At 46.2% G+C, this 14,206-nt stretch overlaps 1 protein-coding gene across 1 annotated transcript; it reads right to left on the reverse strand.

Annotated features, from left to right (window-relative positions):
* Positions 1–312: 312 nt before the first annotated feature.
* prph2b (peripherin 2b (retinal degeneration, slow)) lies at positions 313–6,724 on the reverse strand. Its single transcript, XM_030070005.1, has 3 exons — positions 5,823–6,724; positions 3,685–3,931; positions 313–538 (listed from the first exon to the last, which is right to left on the reverse strand). Exons 1-3 carry the CDS (start codon positions 6,401–6,403, stop codon positions 338–340), a joined length of 1,029 nt encoding a protein of 342 aa, XP_029925865.1. The 5' UTR covers positions 6,404–6,724; the 3' UTR covers positions 313–337.
* Positions 6,725–14,206: the final 7,482 nt, after the last annotated feature.

The raw sequence follows: 14,206 nt of genomic DNA on the forward strand, positions 1-14,206 counted from the left end.
ACAGCAGGTCAGTTTTTAAAAATAGACTCTGAACATATTTACAGACGTTTATGGAAAATATACACACATGATTTCACTGGAGTTAATTTACTTGTTCACTTTTTAAACAAATATGAGTGTGTGCTGGAGTGTGTGTGTGTGTGTGTGTGTGTGTGTGAGTTTGTGTGATGTGTGTATTCATATTTTAGCATTTACATTTCATGATCGTGTGTGTGTGTGTGTGTTTGAGGTTTGGAGAAGAACTCTCCTCTCACTCCTTTCCCTTTTTTTCATGACAGCTGACGGGGGAGGAGGGGCAGGAGTGACCTCAGTCCTTTGGGTGGGGGGGTGGGGGGGTTCAGGTCTCAGCGGGCGTGTCCCCCCCCTCCTCCACCTGGTTGGCCTTGCCCAGCGTCTTCAGCTTGGCCAGCAGGTCGGCAAACGTCTCCTTCACGCCTTTCTCCAGCAGCCAGCCCTCGCTCTCGCTCTCCGGGTTCTCCGGGTCCGCCAGCGTCTCCAGAGACGTGGTCAGGTACTTCAGCCCCGCCATGTCGGCCGCCTGGAACACAGAAACATGGGAACACGTTTAGCAGGTTCAGATTCAGATGACTTTATTTGTCCTAAAAAAGGCAATTCAGTCTCTCCAGTCTACCGGGGCACAAACACAAACACCAACTTACAACAGCAGCAAACAACAGTGTGTGAGAGATCATCAGCCAGCATGGGGGCAAGAGGTGCACACACAAGGGCAAAGTGCAGTTCAAGTCAGTACAGGTTCATGAATTAGTACCATACATCAAAAATAAGACAGAGTCAGACAGCAGCTCTGACCGAAGCTTGTCACAAGAATAAGAAACAACAGGGGCAGGAGGGGGACTCTCACAATTAGCTAGGATCGACAGATATTGATTTATCAGGGCTGATTATTGGTAATCCGGGACACTGATAACCAAAGTTATATTATTATACTGTATTTGTAAAATACAAAAAATACAAAAAAAAGACACAAATACCAGAAAATTTGAGAAAAACAAAACCAAAATGAAAATTAAAGACAAAAAGAAAAAATAAAAGACAAAAAATTATTTACATGATTAAAATGATACAGTTCAAGGTCAGTTCAGTGATGGAGGATCCGATTTCTTGTGTTTAAATACTTGTGAGCTTCATGCAGCAGGTCTAACACATCACTACAGCAGAAACACTGTGTAGACATTATGATATGGTTATTATCATTATTAGTAGTAGTACTAGTAGTAGTTGTAGTAGCAGTAGTAGCAGTAGCAGTATTCCTCCTGGAATTTCAGCCTCATTGTGGTGGAAGGGTTTTTGTGTGCGAGGACTCAGACAAAAGAACGAATCATCCCGTGACCCAGGCACGCCTCCTGGAGTAAGGAGACCGGGGCCCCCTCCCAGACTCCCAGTCACATGGGGCCGCCCACGTGGCACAGCTGACTCCAGGGTGCTGGGCAGGAGACTCCGGCCAACTGTGGAACGTCTGGTTCAGGAGGAAAAATGCAGGTTCCGTCCTGGCTGTAGAACAGTGGACCAGCTCTTCACCCTCACAGTGAGGAGCTGGTGGGATCATGGGAGTTTGATAAGCCAGTCTACCTTGGAGAAGGTTTACAACTGTGTCCCGCAGGAGGTCCTGTGGGTGGCGCTGTGGGAGTATGGGGTACCGGGTGTGCTGCTGCAGGCCATTCGTTCTCCGTATAACCGCGGTGAGAGCTGCATCTGTGTTCTTGGCACTAAGTCCAGCTTGTTCCCAGCAGCTGTGGGACTCCAGGGCTGCTGCTCTTCTGCAGGTCTGTTCTTGATCTGCATGGACTGGATTTCAAGGTGCAGTCGGGGATGGAAGGTGTCCAGTTTGGTGGCCTAAGGGTTGCGTCCCGGCTCTTTGCAGATGATGTGGCTCTGTTGGCCTCATCAGGCTGTGATCTCCCAACATGCACTGGGGTGGTTTGCAGCCAAGCGTGAAGCAGTCAGGATGAGGATCAGCATCTCTCAGTCTGTGGACTGTGGTGCTGGAAAAAGGTGGTTTGCCCTCTCCGAGCTCAGTGCTCTGCCTCAGGTAAAGGAGTTCAGGTATCTCGGGGTCGTGTTCACAGTGAGGGGAGGTCGACAGACAGATCAACACGGTGGCAGTCATGCGGTCGCTGCACTGGACTGTGGAAGTGGAGGTGTTCCTCCCTGTGGAGGTGTTCAGATGTTCCATGAACATCCAGCTGGCAGGAGACCCCGGGGCAGACCCAGGACACGCCAGGGGGGCTGGGAACACCCTGGGAGCTGCTGAAGGTGGCCGTGGAGAGGAGCGTCTGGGCCGACCTCCTCAACCTGCTGCCACCAACATGATGTTGTTTTCACTGGCGTAATCCCACCTGTCATCTCCGCTCAGGTTAAACTTGTTTTTTTGACCCAGATAACAACCTGGTTTTCACTCTCAAGAGCCGCTGGTTGTCACGGCAACCACATCCTGGCTCTTCCCAGAATGCAACCTGTTGCCACAAAGGCCAGATTAACTCCTAGAATAATTCCTGATCCTGCGTGAGCCTGAGCACCGCCCTGCAGCTTAGCATGCCGCCGCCGCCTGGACTTCCTGCTCCACTGCTGTTTGTAGGTCTGTTGTCATGACAACAGACTAAAGATTATATTATGATTGATAGGATGATTAAGGAGACATTTATTTCATTAACGGTATCTTGCTCACTGTCACACATGAACATTCGAAACAGGCTGAAAGTGATGAAATTAAAACAGAAAAATTTTAACTGTTCCTCATTTTGATCGAGGACTGTCAGAGACCCCAGGCATGAGGACAGAGTTAAGGACACGAAAGCTCTGATTGGTTATCATCAGTAACCAATCAGACAGCAGGTCAGCTGTGTCTGCTTCTATATCAGACCGATAAAATGAAGCTTTATTGAAATTGTTGGTCAAACAACAGGAAGGGGATATAGGACGGTAGAATACGAATAGAAAAACAAGATGAAGCCTCAGTGGTGTCGTTCTGTCCTTCAGCTCTGATTGTGGCTGACTGGGTTTGCAGGGTCCATGTGACGGGATGTCTCAGTGTGTTGTCTGGTGTGTTTGTCGTCCATGTTTATAATGTTTATAAAGTTTGTAAGGATCTCAACCTGCCGAGGCAGCTGCAGATGAACGTGAGCTCTCAGCAAACACATTTATCTCGTTTCTTTCTCCTTCAGTGCTAAATCTAATCTAATCTGCTCAGTTAACCTGAGGAGCTCCAGCCTCAGCTGCTCCGCTGTAGATTAAGAACTTCGGACCGGCCCGGCATCACGTCCTGAAGACACAGCGCTCATGTGAGAACCTTCTGACTTCAAGGCGTTTTTCATGTTTCTCTTTAAAGAAAAGCTTGAGAAATAAATAAATTCAGAACAGAACCGAACACAATCAAGATTTTTTAAAAAAAGAAAGAAAGAAGAGGCCAAGCTGGCTGTGATTTTTTTGCTCAGTATTTACTCTATAATGCGGTTTACACTGGGGATAGATTTTCATCTCTAGTCATTTTGTTTGTTATTGGGCTAAAATCATATCTATTGACCAGTTTTGCCTTGTCTTGCCTGATTTTGCACAGAATTTTTGATACTCCTGGTCTCAGCAGCAGTCTGTAAAGGATCATACAGGTGAAGGCAGGAAATGACCTCAGCACCTCCCCCTCCTCCCATGATCCTTCTGGGCTCTTACCTCCAGGAAGATGGTGATGATGATGAGGGCGCCGATGCTGTTCATGATGCCTCCATAGTACGACACCAGCGCCTCGCGGCAGCCGCGGGTCCAGATGTTGAGCTCCTCGATGCGGTGGTCGTAGTCGTAGTGGGCGGAGTTATTGGTCAGGTGGTGTTGGATGCAGGGCCGCGGAGAACCGGGGTTACAGCAGCTGAACGGGACGCTGTCCATCAGGTACTTCCCATCCACGTTACTCAGAACGCGGCTGGACACAAAACACACAGGACACACACACACATCCAGAGGTCAGACACACTGAGTAACTTAGGAGATCGAACGTGCGACCGTCCAGTCACAGGACATTTCTGTCACTCATCATCCTGCCTGTTCTGATGAAGCTCAGAGGCAGAAAACATCCTAAACATCAATTGGACCTGACAGAACATCTGCATGTTGGATGGATACATCCAACCCATGGAACCCAAACATCAGCACTGACATCAGCACTGATGTCAGCGCTGATGTCAGCGCTGATGTCAGATGCGTCACCTGAGATCTGAGCTCAGCAGAACCAGATGAAGTGTGAAGTCACATGACAGTTTAAATCTGTTCTCTGTACGTTTCATGACTTCCTGTAACGATACATACTCTCCTTTTGTGCTCTTATCGATTGCTGCTGTTACTCTTATCATCATCATCATCAGTGAGCATGTAACGGCCATCCAGTGTCAGAGTCAGGACGTAGTGGGTGGGGCCTGTGGCTGTGACTGACAGGTATGGAAAATGGGCGGGGCCTGTGGCTTACAATTGGATCAATTCTTCCTACGTTCTTAATGCCAGTCATCTGAGATGGGCTGATATCTTTTAAGTGCATTAACCTGCAAACACGCATCTACACCTGCAGCTCGCAGATCCTCTTATATAAAAGGACATGAACTGCTGAACCTGGAGATCTGCCGCTGTTTTCCTCTGCAGCCGGCCGGAACCCAGCCGGTTTCCTGTGTCCAGCCTGAGGAAGAGTGTTCGTCCCTTCACCTTCATCTTTGGCCTAGTAATTAATAAAGGTGATTAGTAAAATTTGTTTTGTTTTTTCTGCTGCTCGGTGCGAGTCAGCCTCCACAGGCCCGTCTCAAGCTACAACTCACAACTCACCTTTTTGATTTCACCTGCCAGGTTATCAGATCAGATTTGTTTTCTTGTCAACAGCAACAAGAGTTAAAAAAAAAAAACAAAAAAACTGGCTGCTGACTCTAGTTTCCAGAATCTCCACTGTCAGTCCCACATGAACACACATTCATCTTATTTTAAACATAAAATCACTTCTGTGTTTTATTTCTGAAGCAATGTTGTAACCCTCTGAAACCCAGAACATTCATTCAAAATTCGTTGTTGTTGTTGTTTTCTTTCTTTCTGTCTTTCTTTCTTTTTTATTTATTTTTCTGGAAATTTCTAATTCAGATAAATATAGGCCCACCCACCCCCCACCCGTGTCCTGTTTTACTAAACAGTAATTTTCTTTTTTCTTTCTTTTTCTTTCTTTCTTTCTTTCTTTTTTTTATACTAATGTTTGGTGTTTTTTGTATGCTTTGTTCCCTGTATTTTCCCCATTTTGTTGAAAGCAAGGGTTCCGGTTTCAAGGGGTTACCTGAGACCTTGTCACGCTAGGAGGTCGGTAAGCTGCAGAGAGTTGGAAATGAGATCCTGGCAGATTATGGACTTTGGATTATGGAATTTGGCACATCAGCCTGAGTTCAGTAGCTGTGGCCTCGCCTGCGGACATCTCCTGTCTTTAATGCCCGGCTCGTTTATCCTGCACTGACCCCCTTTAAAAATGCACCCTTTAACCTCTCAGGAGCTTGGAAACTTCAGCTTTTAGCACTTGGTACTTCGGTGTCGTTTGTTATCTTTGACACCTCAAATGATCACAGAAAACACAGGAATATTGTTGGTGTGGCTTGAGGCTGGCTTGCCTCTGTCCTGGAGGCTCATGGGAAACTTAGAGATTTAGTTTGCTCTTGTGAAATACCATGTAGGACTTAAAGTTCTGCTACTGTCCTTCCTGTCTAATGTAAATAATTTTGTGAGTTGGTGTGCAACTGGCCTGTCAGCTCTCGTCTGTGCAGCATCACAACATGATTTCCTGTGTGTGTACTCACTCTTTGACCTCGTCATTGCTCATGTCCAGGTAGCGATTACTGATCCACTGCACCTCGAACCAGTCCCTGTAGTTGTTGTTGCCACAGCAGCGGAACTCAATCTGGGTCATGTCCAGCGTCCTCTTCATGAAGCACCGTCCCGGTGTGTCTGTGTCCTTGTAGAACTTGATGCCGTTCTTCAGGCCCTCGGCCAGCGTCAGGTAGAGCGCAAACTGCATCAGGAAGCAGAGCAGCGCCGTCACCAGCAGCATGACGTTGAAGCCGCAGCAGAACAACAGGTATGGCTTCACCATCGGCTTCCACTTCGGGAACTTGGTGGGGTCCAGAGAGTCGTGGCACACCTTGCCGCCAAAGGCATTGACCCCACAGGCGACCATGCCCATGAGGATCAGCAGGTTGGGCACAAAATGGCTCTCATTGTTGTCCATCATCTCACTTCTCTTCCGCAACTCAATCTTGAAGAAGATCCCGAGGCAGAAGATCAGGATCCCGACCATCACCGAGACCCAGTAGAGCAGCCAGAGGCCCTGGGCCAGCTTCACCCGCTTGGGCAGATCAAACTTCACTGGCAAGAACGCCATTTCAGCCTGGTTTAACACTTACAGGATGAAACTAAACTTAAACAGCAACAAACGTTCAGATGTTGGGGGAAAGAGTTTTCCTTTCCTTCAGTGGCTGTTAAGCAGTCAGAGAATCCAGTGGAGAGTTTCAGAAGAGTTTTAATCCGTTCAAGAAGAAAGCTACAGAACGCGACCTGGCCAGAATCCGTCATTTCATACCCAAACCGCCCAGCTGCAGGTCAGGAGAATCCATGCTGCTGTGTGGGCAGGGGGGCCCAAAAATATTCACATAAAAACCCCTCAGAACAGGCGGGACGGCTCCTTCAGGGGATATTTTCCTGCAAAAGGAGGCAGCCAAGCGTGAATGTGAGCAAACGAGCCACCGGGCTGCAGTACGTCATCTAAACCCTCTAATCAGCTCTAATCCCATTTACAGCAGATAATCCTCTGTCTTACCAGCTAATTGGTTTGCTTCTTAAGCATCAACTTCCTCTGTGACTTGTTGCTTTCTCAGGTCTTCACTCCTTTCAGGTTCCTACGGCCTCTCAGAGCCGTCCATCAGCAGAGAGTCTAGAGAGTAAAAGTGCCTGGACCAGTGATCAGATGGTATCCCAGTAATCCCAGTAGGTCCCAGTAATCCCAGCAGGTTTCAGTCAAAGTGATGTGTCACATCCCAGCCCAGCTGAAGCTGCACCGTTCTCTGTTCCCTCCTCTTTTCATTCAGGTAATAAATGCAGCAGCCATGTTGTTCATTATCTGAGATTGGAATTAAGGTTAGGGTCAACTCAGGGTCATCTTCTACCCCATGCTAGGGATGATGATGATTTCATGATGATGAAGTTAAACATGAATGAATTAATGTATTTTATATTTTTGTGTCCACATGGAATTACAAGACTCACATAACACAAATTAAATTACCAGCATTTGGCTTTCAGAAGGCAAAAAGGTTAAGGATCCATCATGAGCAGGAGACCAGGAGACCAGCACACCACGTCTTAATGCTTCCCAAGTCTGCCAACACAAAACCAAGTGTAACTCACTGACCGCTGATCCTCAGAACCAAAACAACTTGGATGCCGAGGTACAGCGCCTCAGCTGGGACAAAAGACATCTCTTCTGCTTTGATGGATCAATTTGACATAGTTTGAGTGACAGATATCTTTTTAGTTATTTTAAATTTTCATCATGAACACTCCAAAAACAGTTTCCTTTTATTTCTCCATATTAACCTGCTCCTTCATGGTATAATATAATATTAAGATTCACCACATCAGCTACTAAAAGATAAAATACTTTCAGTGTGGTTCTCCTTATCCAAAATATAAAAACAAAATGAGTGAGCTTGCAGAGAAAACGGAGGCATTGTGAGCACTTTTTCAAAATAAAATCAGTGTTTGTCTTGAAATCAGTGTCCTGCCCTCTGACCCCCGTCGAGCCAGACGGCGGCAGAGATGCCGCTGGGCGCCACGCCGCCGGGCACCATGCCCCCCACACATTTAAAAGTGATGGGGAACATCTGGAAATCATTGTGAAAGTGAACAGGTAATCAGTGGAGCGATGTGAGGATGGGGGACCTGGGGGCTGAGAGGAGCTCAGTCACTTTCTGCTCAATCCAGCAAACAGAGATTAACAATAATCCTGGCAGGAAGTAACAGGGGCATGAACAACAGTCTCTGAGTGAAGGGAGGAGTCCAACACAGCACCGGGACACCTGAGCACCTGAACTGGCAGGTGACAGCTCTGACTCTGGGCGTCATAGCAACAGGAGACAGGAGAGGGGCAACTTCAGGTGAAGAATTATTTGGGTCATTGCTACTCAAATGAAGATAATCCAGTTAAGTGTAAAATTAACCTTTTGGGCCCAAGACAATGATTTCTTTCAAAACACAGAGACACACACACAGTCACACACACACACACACGCACACACACACACACACACACACACACACACACACACACACACACACTCACGCACACAGACACAAAAAAGTGTAGCTATAAAAATTAAAATGATGTATTTAAAAATCAGATCAGTGATGCTGGATCAAACTTCAAAATTGTGTTTAATTTGTGTTTAAATGAAGGAACCTCAGATCCAGGAGATCCAGGAGAACCAGGAGAACCAGGAGAACCCACTGCTGTTCCACAGCGAGGGCCGCGGTTCTCTGGAGATTCAGGTTCTGGTCAGGAAGGAGCAGCTAAGCTTCTGTGATCCAGTTTGAGCGGAGCTGGTTGACCTGCGGCTGAACCCTGCAGCAGCAGAGCGAAGGTGTTAAACTGTTTGACACAGCGAGCGCACGGCCTGGATTACAGCTTCTCTTAATCTGCAGGGATGCTGAATATTGACTGCAGCTTCCCTGAAAAGAATTACAGCTTTCCCAGAAGTTTAAGATACGAAACTAAAGTTCTGGGAGCCAGGCTACAGGCCTGAACTGTGCATTTACCCACTGACAACACACAACCTAATTTAATGGATTAAAATGGTCCCAGAGCAGGACCAGAACCAGGATGTGAGCCTGAGCCAGGGCCAGTTCCAAGACCAGGTCTAGTTCTGTAGAACCACAGACTTACTCTCCTGTTCTCTTGATCCGCCTCCTCTGTTTTGCTGACCAATCACAGAGCCCCTCCCCGACCTGTTGCTGGGCAGAATTTAAAGTTTAAAAGCAGATGAGATGAGATGAGATTATCTGACACTTGAACAATCCTTTTAAGGAAACTAAATTATGAATGAGGCATCACTGGCGCATAGATAACACATGTAGGAATTATCTGGATGTAATATAAATTTAATATGATGAGCATGAAGCCATATTACTTTATCCATCTCATCCCGACAGCCTCGCACGCTGCCCTGCTGCAGTGATGCATGCAGGTCTGAGCTGCATGTCCAAAGTGCTCCAAAGTGTACAGGTAGTGTAATTTCAAGATGCCGCTGGGTAATTTCAAGATGGCGCCAGTGTGTGTGGCATGCCGTCTGACGCTCCCTGCTGTGCTTGTGTTTATGTTAATACTAACAATTGTTCCCAGCAACATAAACTCTCTCCTGTGTTATGATCTCCAAGCTCTGCTGAAGATCAAACTTTCTATTGACAACTTGGTGAAGTTTGATCTAAATGGACAAGGATCGACGCCTCCCCCGCTCCTCTCGGATGTACCTGCTCACCTCCTACGTGCTAAGGTTCTGCTTCCCCGGAAGAGACGCCACAGAAAGCGTAGTGGCTCTTTGGTTAAAATCAAAGCCTATCTGGCACTGAGAGAAAATCGGCTCCAATGCTACCCGTCATTACACGATGCAACCTGCCGCCGCCTGTCCTCGTGGCGAGTTCTGGACCCTGCTGGTACCTGGCTTGTACCTGGCTTGTACCTGTTGTTGGCTCGGATGAGGAGACCCACCCTCCCCGTCCTTGCCTCCCTCACCGTCGCCGAGGTGGAGTAGATCACCGCCACCTCCGACCGCTGGCTCAGGCAACCCAAACGGCCGATGTCCCGGCTCCTATCAAATGTGCCCTGGTTAACGCCAGATCGATTGTGAACAAAACTTTCATCCTGAAGGATTACTTCACGTTGCAGGATTAGGATCTGCTGTTTGTGACAGAGACCTGGCTGAGTGCTGGTGAGTCTGCCGCCTTGTCTGAACTGTTGCCGCTTGGCTGTACTTGTTTCAACTCGCCAAGGACCACCGGACGCAGAGGAGGAGTAGCTGCTATTTTAAAAGAGAACTTAAACTGCAAACTGCTGTCACGTCTCTCCTTTTCAAGTTTTGAACTGTGTATGTTCAAGCTCAGGTGCACCAGCTCGATACCTTGCATGGTGATATACCAACCGCCCTAATATAATTAAGACTTTATTCATGAGTTTTCTGACTTTTTAACTGGCTAGTGCCAAACTATGATAGTATTTTAATTGTTGGAGATTTCAATGTACACGTCTGCTATCCGCAAAGCCGCTGGCTAAGGATTTTATAAACCTCATTGAGGCATTTAATCTCGAGCAGCATGTTACTGGACCCACGCAAGAGCATGGGCACACTTTAGACCTCATCCTATCATGTGGTTTGACTACTTCCAAGTATGTGATGCTGTTTTTTCTGACCATATGCCTATGTTATTCGAGTTCGCCTCGCCCTGCCTTGTAAACAAACTGTGCACTGCTGCGCGCAGGAACCATATGGTTAACCCTGGCACCGCCGCACAGTTCTCCTCTGCTTTTTATGCTACTTTTTATGCTACTTTATACTCCTTGACACGAACACTGAAGGGTTAACATCTTCGTTCCTGACCACTTGCAATATCATTGACTGTGTTGCTCTTCTTAAATGATGCATCCCCAACCTAAATCCGAGCCATGGTTAAATGACGTCACTCGTGCTGCGCGGCATGAGTGCAGGCAAGCTGAACGCAAGTGGAAGAAAGACAAACTCCATGTTTCGTATGATCTCATGAGGGACAGCAGGGAAAGATATCAAAAAATTGTTAAACAGGAAAAGACAAAGCATTTTTTCTGATACCATTTCCAGTCATTTTAACAAATCATGTGTTCTTTTTAAAACAATTGATTCTATTTTAAATGTTCCCCAATCAACCTGCCTTGAGGTTTCTTCTGAGATCTGTGAAAAATTTCATGTTTATTTTGTTGAAAAGGTAGAAAATATCAGAGCCCACATATCCCCCCCTTTAAGTGACCTTCAATCCAATCCAATCCAACTTTATTTATAAAGCACTTTAAAATAACCACAGAGGTCCAAAGTGCTGTACAGTAAGATAAAAACATAAAATACATAAAAAGAAGACATAAAAAACATAAAATACAGTACATAAAACATAAAAAACGGTAAAATACAAACATCACAGAAGACAGTATATATAAGAACAGTATATACACTATATTACCAAAAGTATTCGCTCACCCATTCAAATGATCAGAATCAGGTGTCCTAATCACTTGGCCTGGCCACAGGTGTATAAAATCAAGCACTCAGGCATGCAGACTGTGAAACAAGACATTTGTGAAAGAATGGGCCGCTCTCAGGAGCTCAGTGAATTCCAGCGTGGAACTGTCATAGGATGCCACCTGTGCAACAAATCCAGTCGTGAAATTTCCTCGCTCCTAAATATTCCACAGTCAACTGTCAGCTCTATTATAACAAAATGGAAGCGTTTGGGAACAACAGCAACTCAGCCACGAAGTGGTAGGCCACGTAAGTGACAGGAGAGGGGTCAGCGGATGCTGAAGCGCATAGTGCAAAGAGGTCGCCGACTTTCTGCACAGTCAATTGCTACAGAGCTACAAACTTCATGTGACCTTCAGATTAGCCCAAGTACAGTACGCAGAGAGCTTCATGGAATGGGTTTCCATGGCCGAGCAGCTGCAGCCAAGCCACACATCACCAAGTGCAATGCAAAGCGTCGGATGCAATGGTAGTAAAGCACGCCGCCACTGGCCTCTAGAGCAGTGGAGACGCGTTCTCTGGAGTGATGAATCACGCTTTTCCATCTGGCAATCTGATGGACGAGTCTGGGTTTGGAGGTTGCCAGGAGAACGGTACATTTCAGACTGCATTGTGCCGACTGTGAAATTTGGTGGAGGAGGAATTATGGTGTGGGGTTGTTTTTCAGGAGCTGGGCTTGGCCCCTTAGTTCCAGTGAAAGGAACTTTGAATGCTTCAGGATACCAAAACATTTTGGACAATTCCATGCTCCCAACCTTGTGGGAACAGTTTGGAGCGGGCCCCTTCCTCTTCCAACATGACTGTGCACCAGTGCACAAAGCAAGGTCCATAAAGACATGGATGACAGAGTCTGGTGTGGATGAACTTGACTGGCCTGCACAGAGTCCTGACCTGAACCCGATAGAACACCTTTGGGATGAATTAGAGCGGAGACTGAGAGCCAGGCCTTCTCGACCAACATCAGTGTGTGACCTCACCAATGCGCTTTTGGAAGAATGGTCAAAAATTCCTATAAACACTCTCCTCAACCTTGTGGACAGTCTTCCCAGAAGAGTTGAAGCTGTAATAGCTGCAAAAGGTGGACCGACATCATATTGAACTCTATGGGTTAGGAATGGGATGGCACATCAGTTTATAGTATGAGTAAAGGCAGGTGAGCGAATACTTTTGGTAATATAGTGTATATAAAAACATATAAAAACAATAACTTACACGGTGTTAAAAGCCAAAGAAAAGAGGTGAGTTTTAAGAAGAGACTTAAAAATAGAAAGAGAAGGAGCCTGTCTAATGTGCAATGGCAGATTGTTCCAAAGATTCGGAGCTGCAACAGAGAAAGCCCGATCCCCTCTGTGCTTGAGCCTGGTTTTTGGCATCACTAGGAGCAGCTGATCGGCTGACCTGAGCGAACGGGTTAGGGTGTAAGGGCGAAGCAGTTCAGTGAGGTAAAGCGGGGCAAGACCATTAAGAGATTTAAAACAAATAAAAGAATTTTAAAATGAATCCTAAAATGTACAGGGAGCCAGTGGAGTGAGGCTAAACCGGGGAAATGTGCTTGTGCTTACGTATGCCGGTTAAAAGACGCGCAGCAGCATTTTGGACTAGCTGTAGACGAGCTACAGAGGACCCACCAACCCTGATATACAGTGCGTTGCAATAATCAAGCCGGGTAGTAAATAAAGGCATGTATTACTTGTTCAAACACTTTCTGTCGAGAATAGGCTTTATTTTGGCCAGCTGCCTCAACTGATTAAAAACTTGATTTTATTACAGCTTTAATCTGACTGTCAAGGTTTAGGTCTGCATCAACAGTAACTCCTAGTTTTTGACGGAAGGCTTGACGTACTGGGCCAGAGAACCCAGATCTATATGAGGGGTCACAGATGGGGATGAGCTGCCAAAAACCATCACTTCTGTCTTTTTTTCATTAAATTTAAAAAGTTCACAGACATCCAGGCCCTTAATGTCATCAAGACAGCTGAGAAGAGGTTTGATGGAGTAGGCGTCATTTTTGTTCAGGGGTACATAAATCTGACTGTCATCAGCGTAACAATGAAAGATATACCATGTTTCCTGAGTATTGAGCCTAGTGGCAATAAGTAAAGGGAGAAGAGCAGCGGGCCAAGAACTGAGCCTTGTGGGACCCCACATGAAAGGGGGCAGTGGCAGACACAGAGTCACCAAGGCTAACACAGAAAGTACGATCTGATAAGTAGGACCTGAACCATTTCAGAGCTATCCCCTTTATTCTCACTGATGCTCCAAACGAGAAATGAGGGTTTTCATGGTCAACAGTATCAAAGCAGCTGTCAGATCTAAAAGCACAAGAACAACACAATGACCGGAGTCAGTGGCTAAAAGATGTCATTAAAACATCTTAAAAGTGCTGTTTCAGTACTGTGGAGAGTTTTAAAACCAGATTGGAAAACCTCAAGAATATTATGCTCTTCTAAAAAAGACATCAGTTGAGAATAACAACTTTTTCAAGGATTTTTTGTTATAAAAGGCAGTTTTGGAAATGGGCCTAAAAGTTGGCCAAAACCGCAGGATCCAGACCGGGCTTTTTAACAGAGGTTGAACAGCTGCGTGTTTCAAATTTACAGGAACCACACCTGAGGAAAGACTGCTATTTATAATTGTCAGTACAGATGACCCAATAGTGTGGAAACCTCTTTAAAGAGTCGTGGAGGCACAGCATCAAAAGGAGAACCTGAGGGCTTCAGGTGATCAACAATGTCCTGAACAAAGGAGAGAGTTACCAGGCTCAAACATATCAAAAACAAAGACACCAGGGCAGGGGGCAGAGACTGAAGGGCTATATGGAGGGGGTAGGATGAGAGCCCTGATAGAAGCGACCTTATCAGTAAAAAAGT

The sequence above is a fragment of the Myripristis murdjan genome, chromosome 15, assembly GCF_902150065.1.
Source record: "Myripristis murdjan chromosome 15, fMyrMur1.1, whole genome shotgun sequence".
Classification (NCBI taxonomy): Eukaryota; Metazoa; Chordata; class Actinopteri; order Holocentriformes; family Holocentridae; genus Myripristis; species Myripristis murdjan.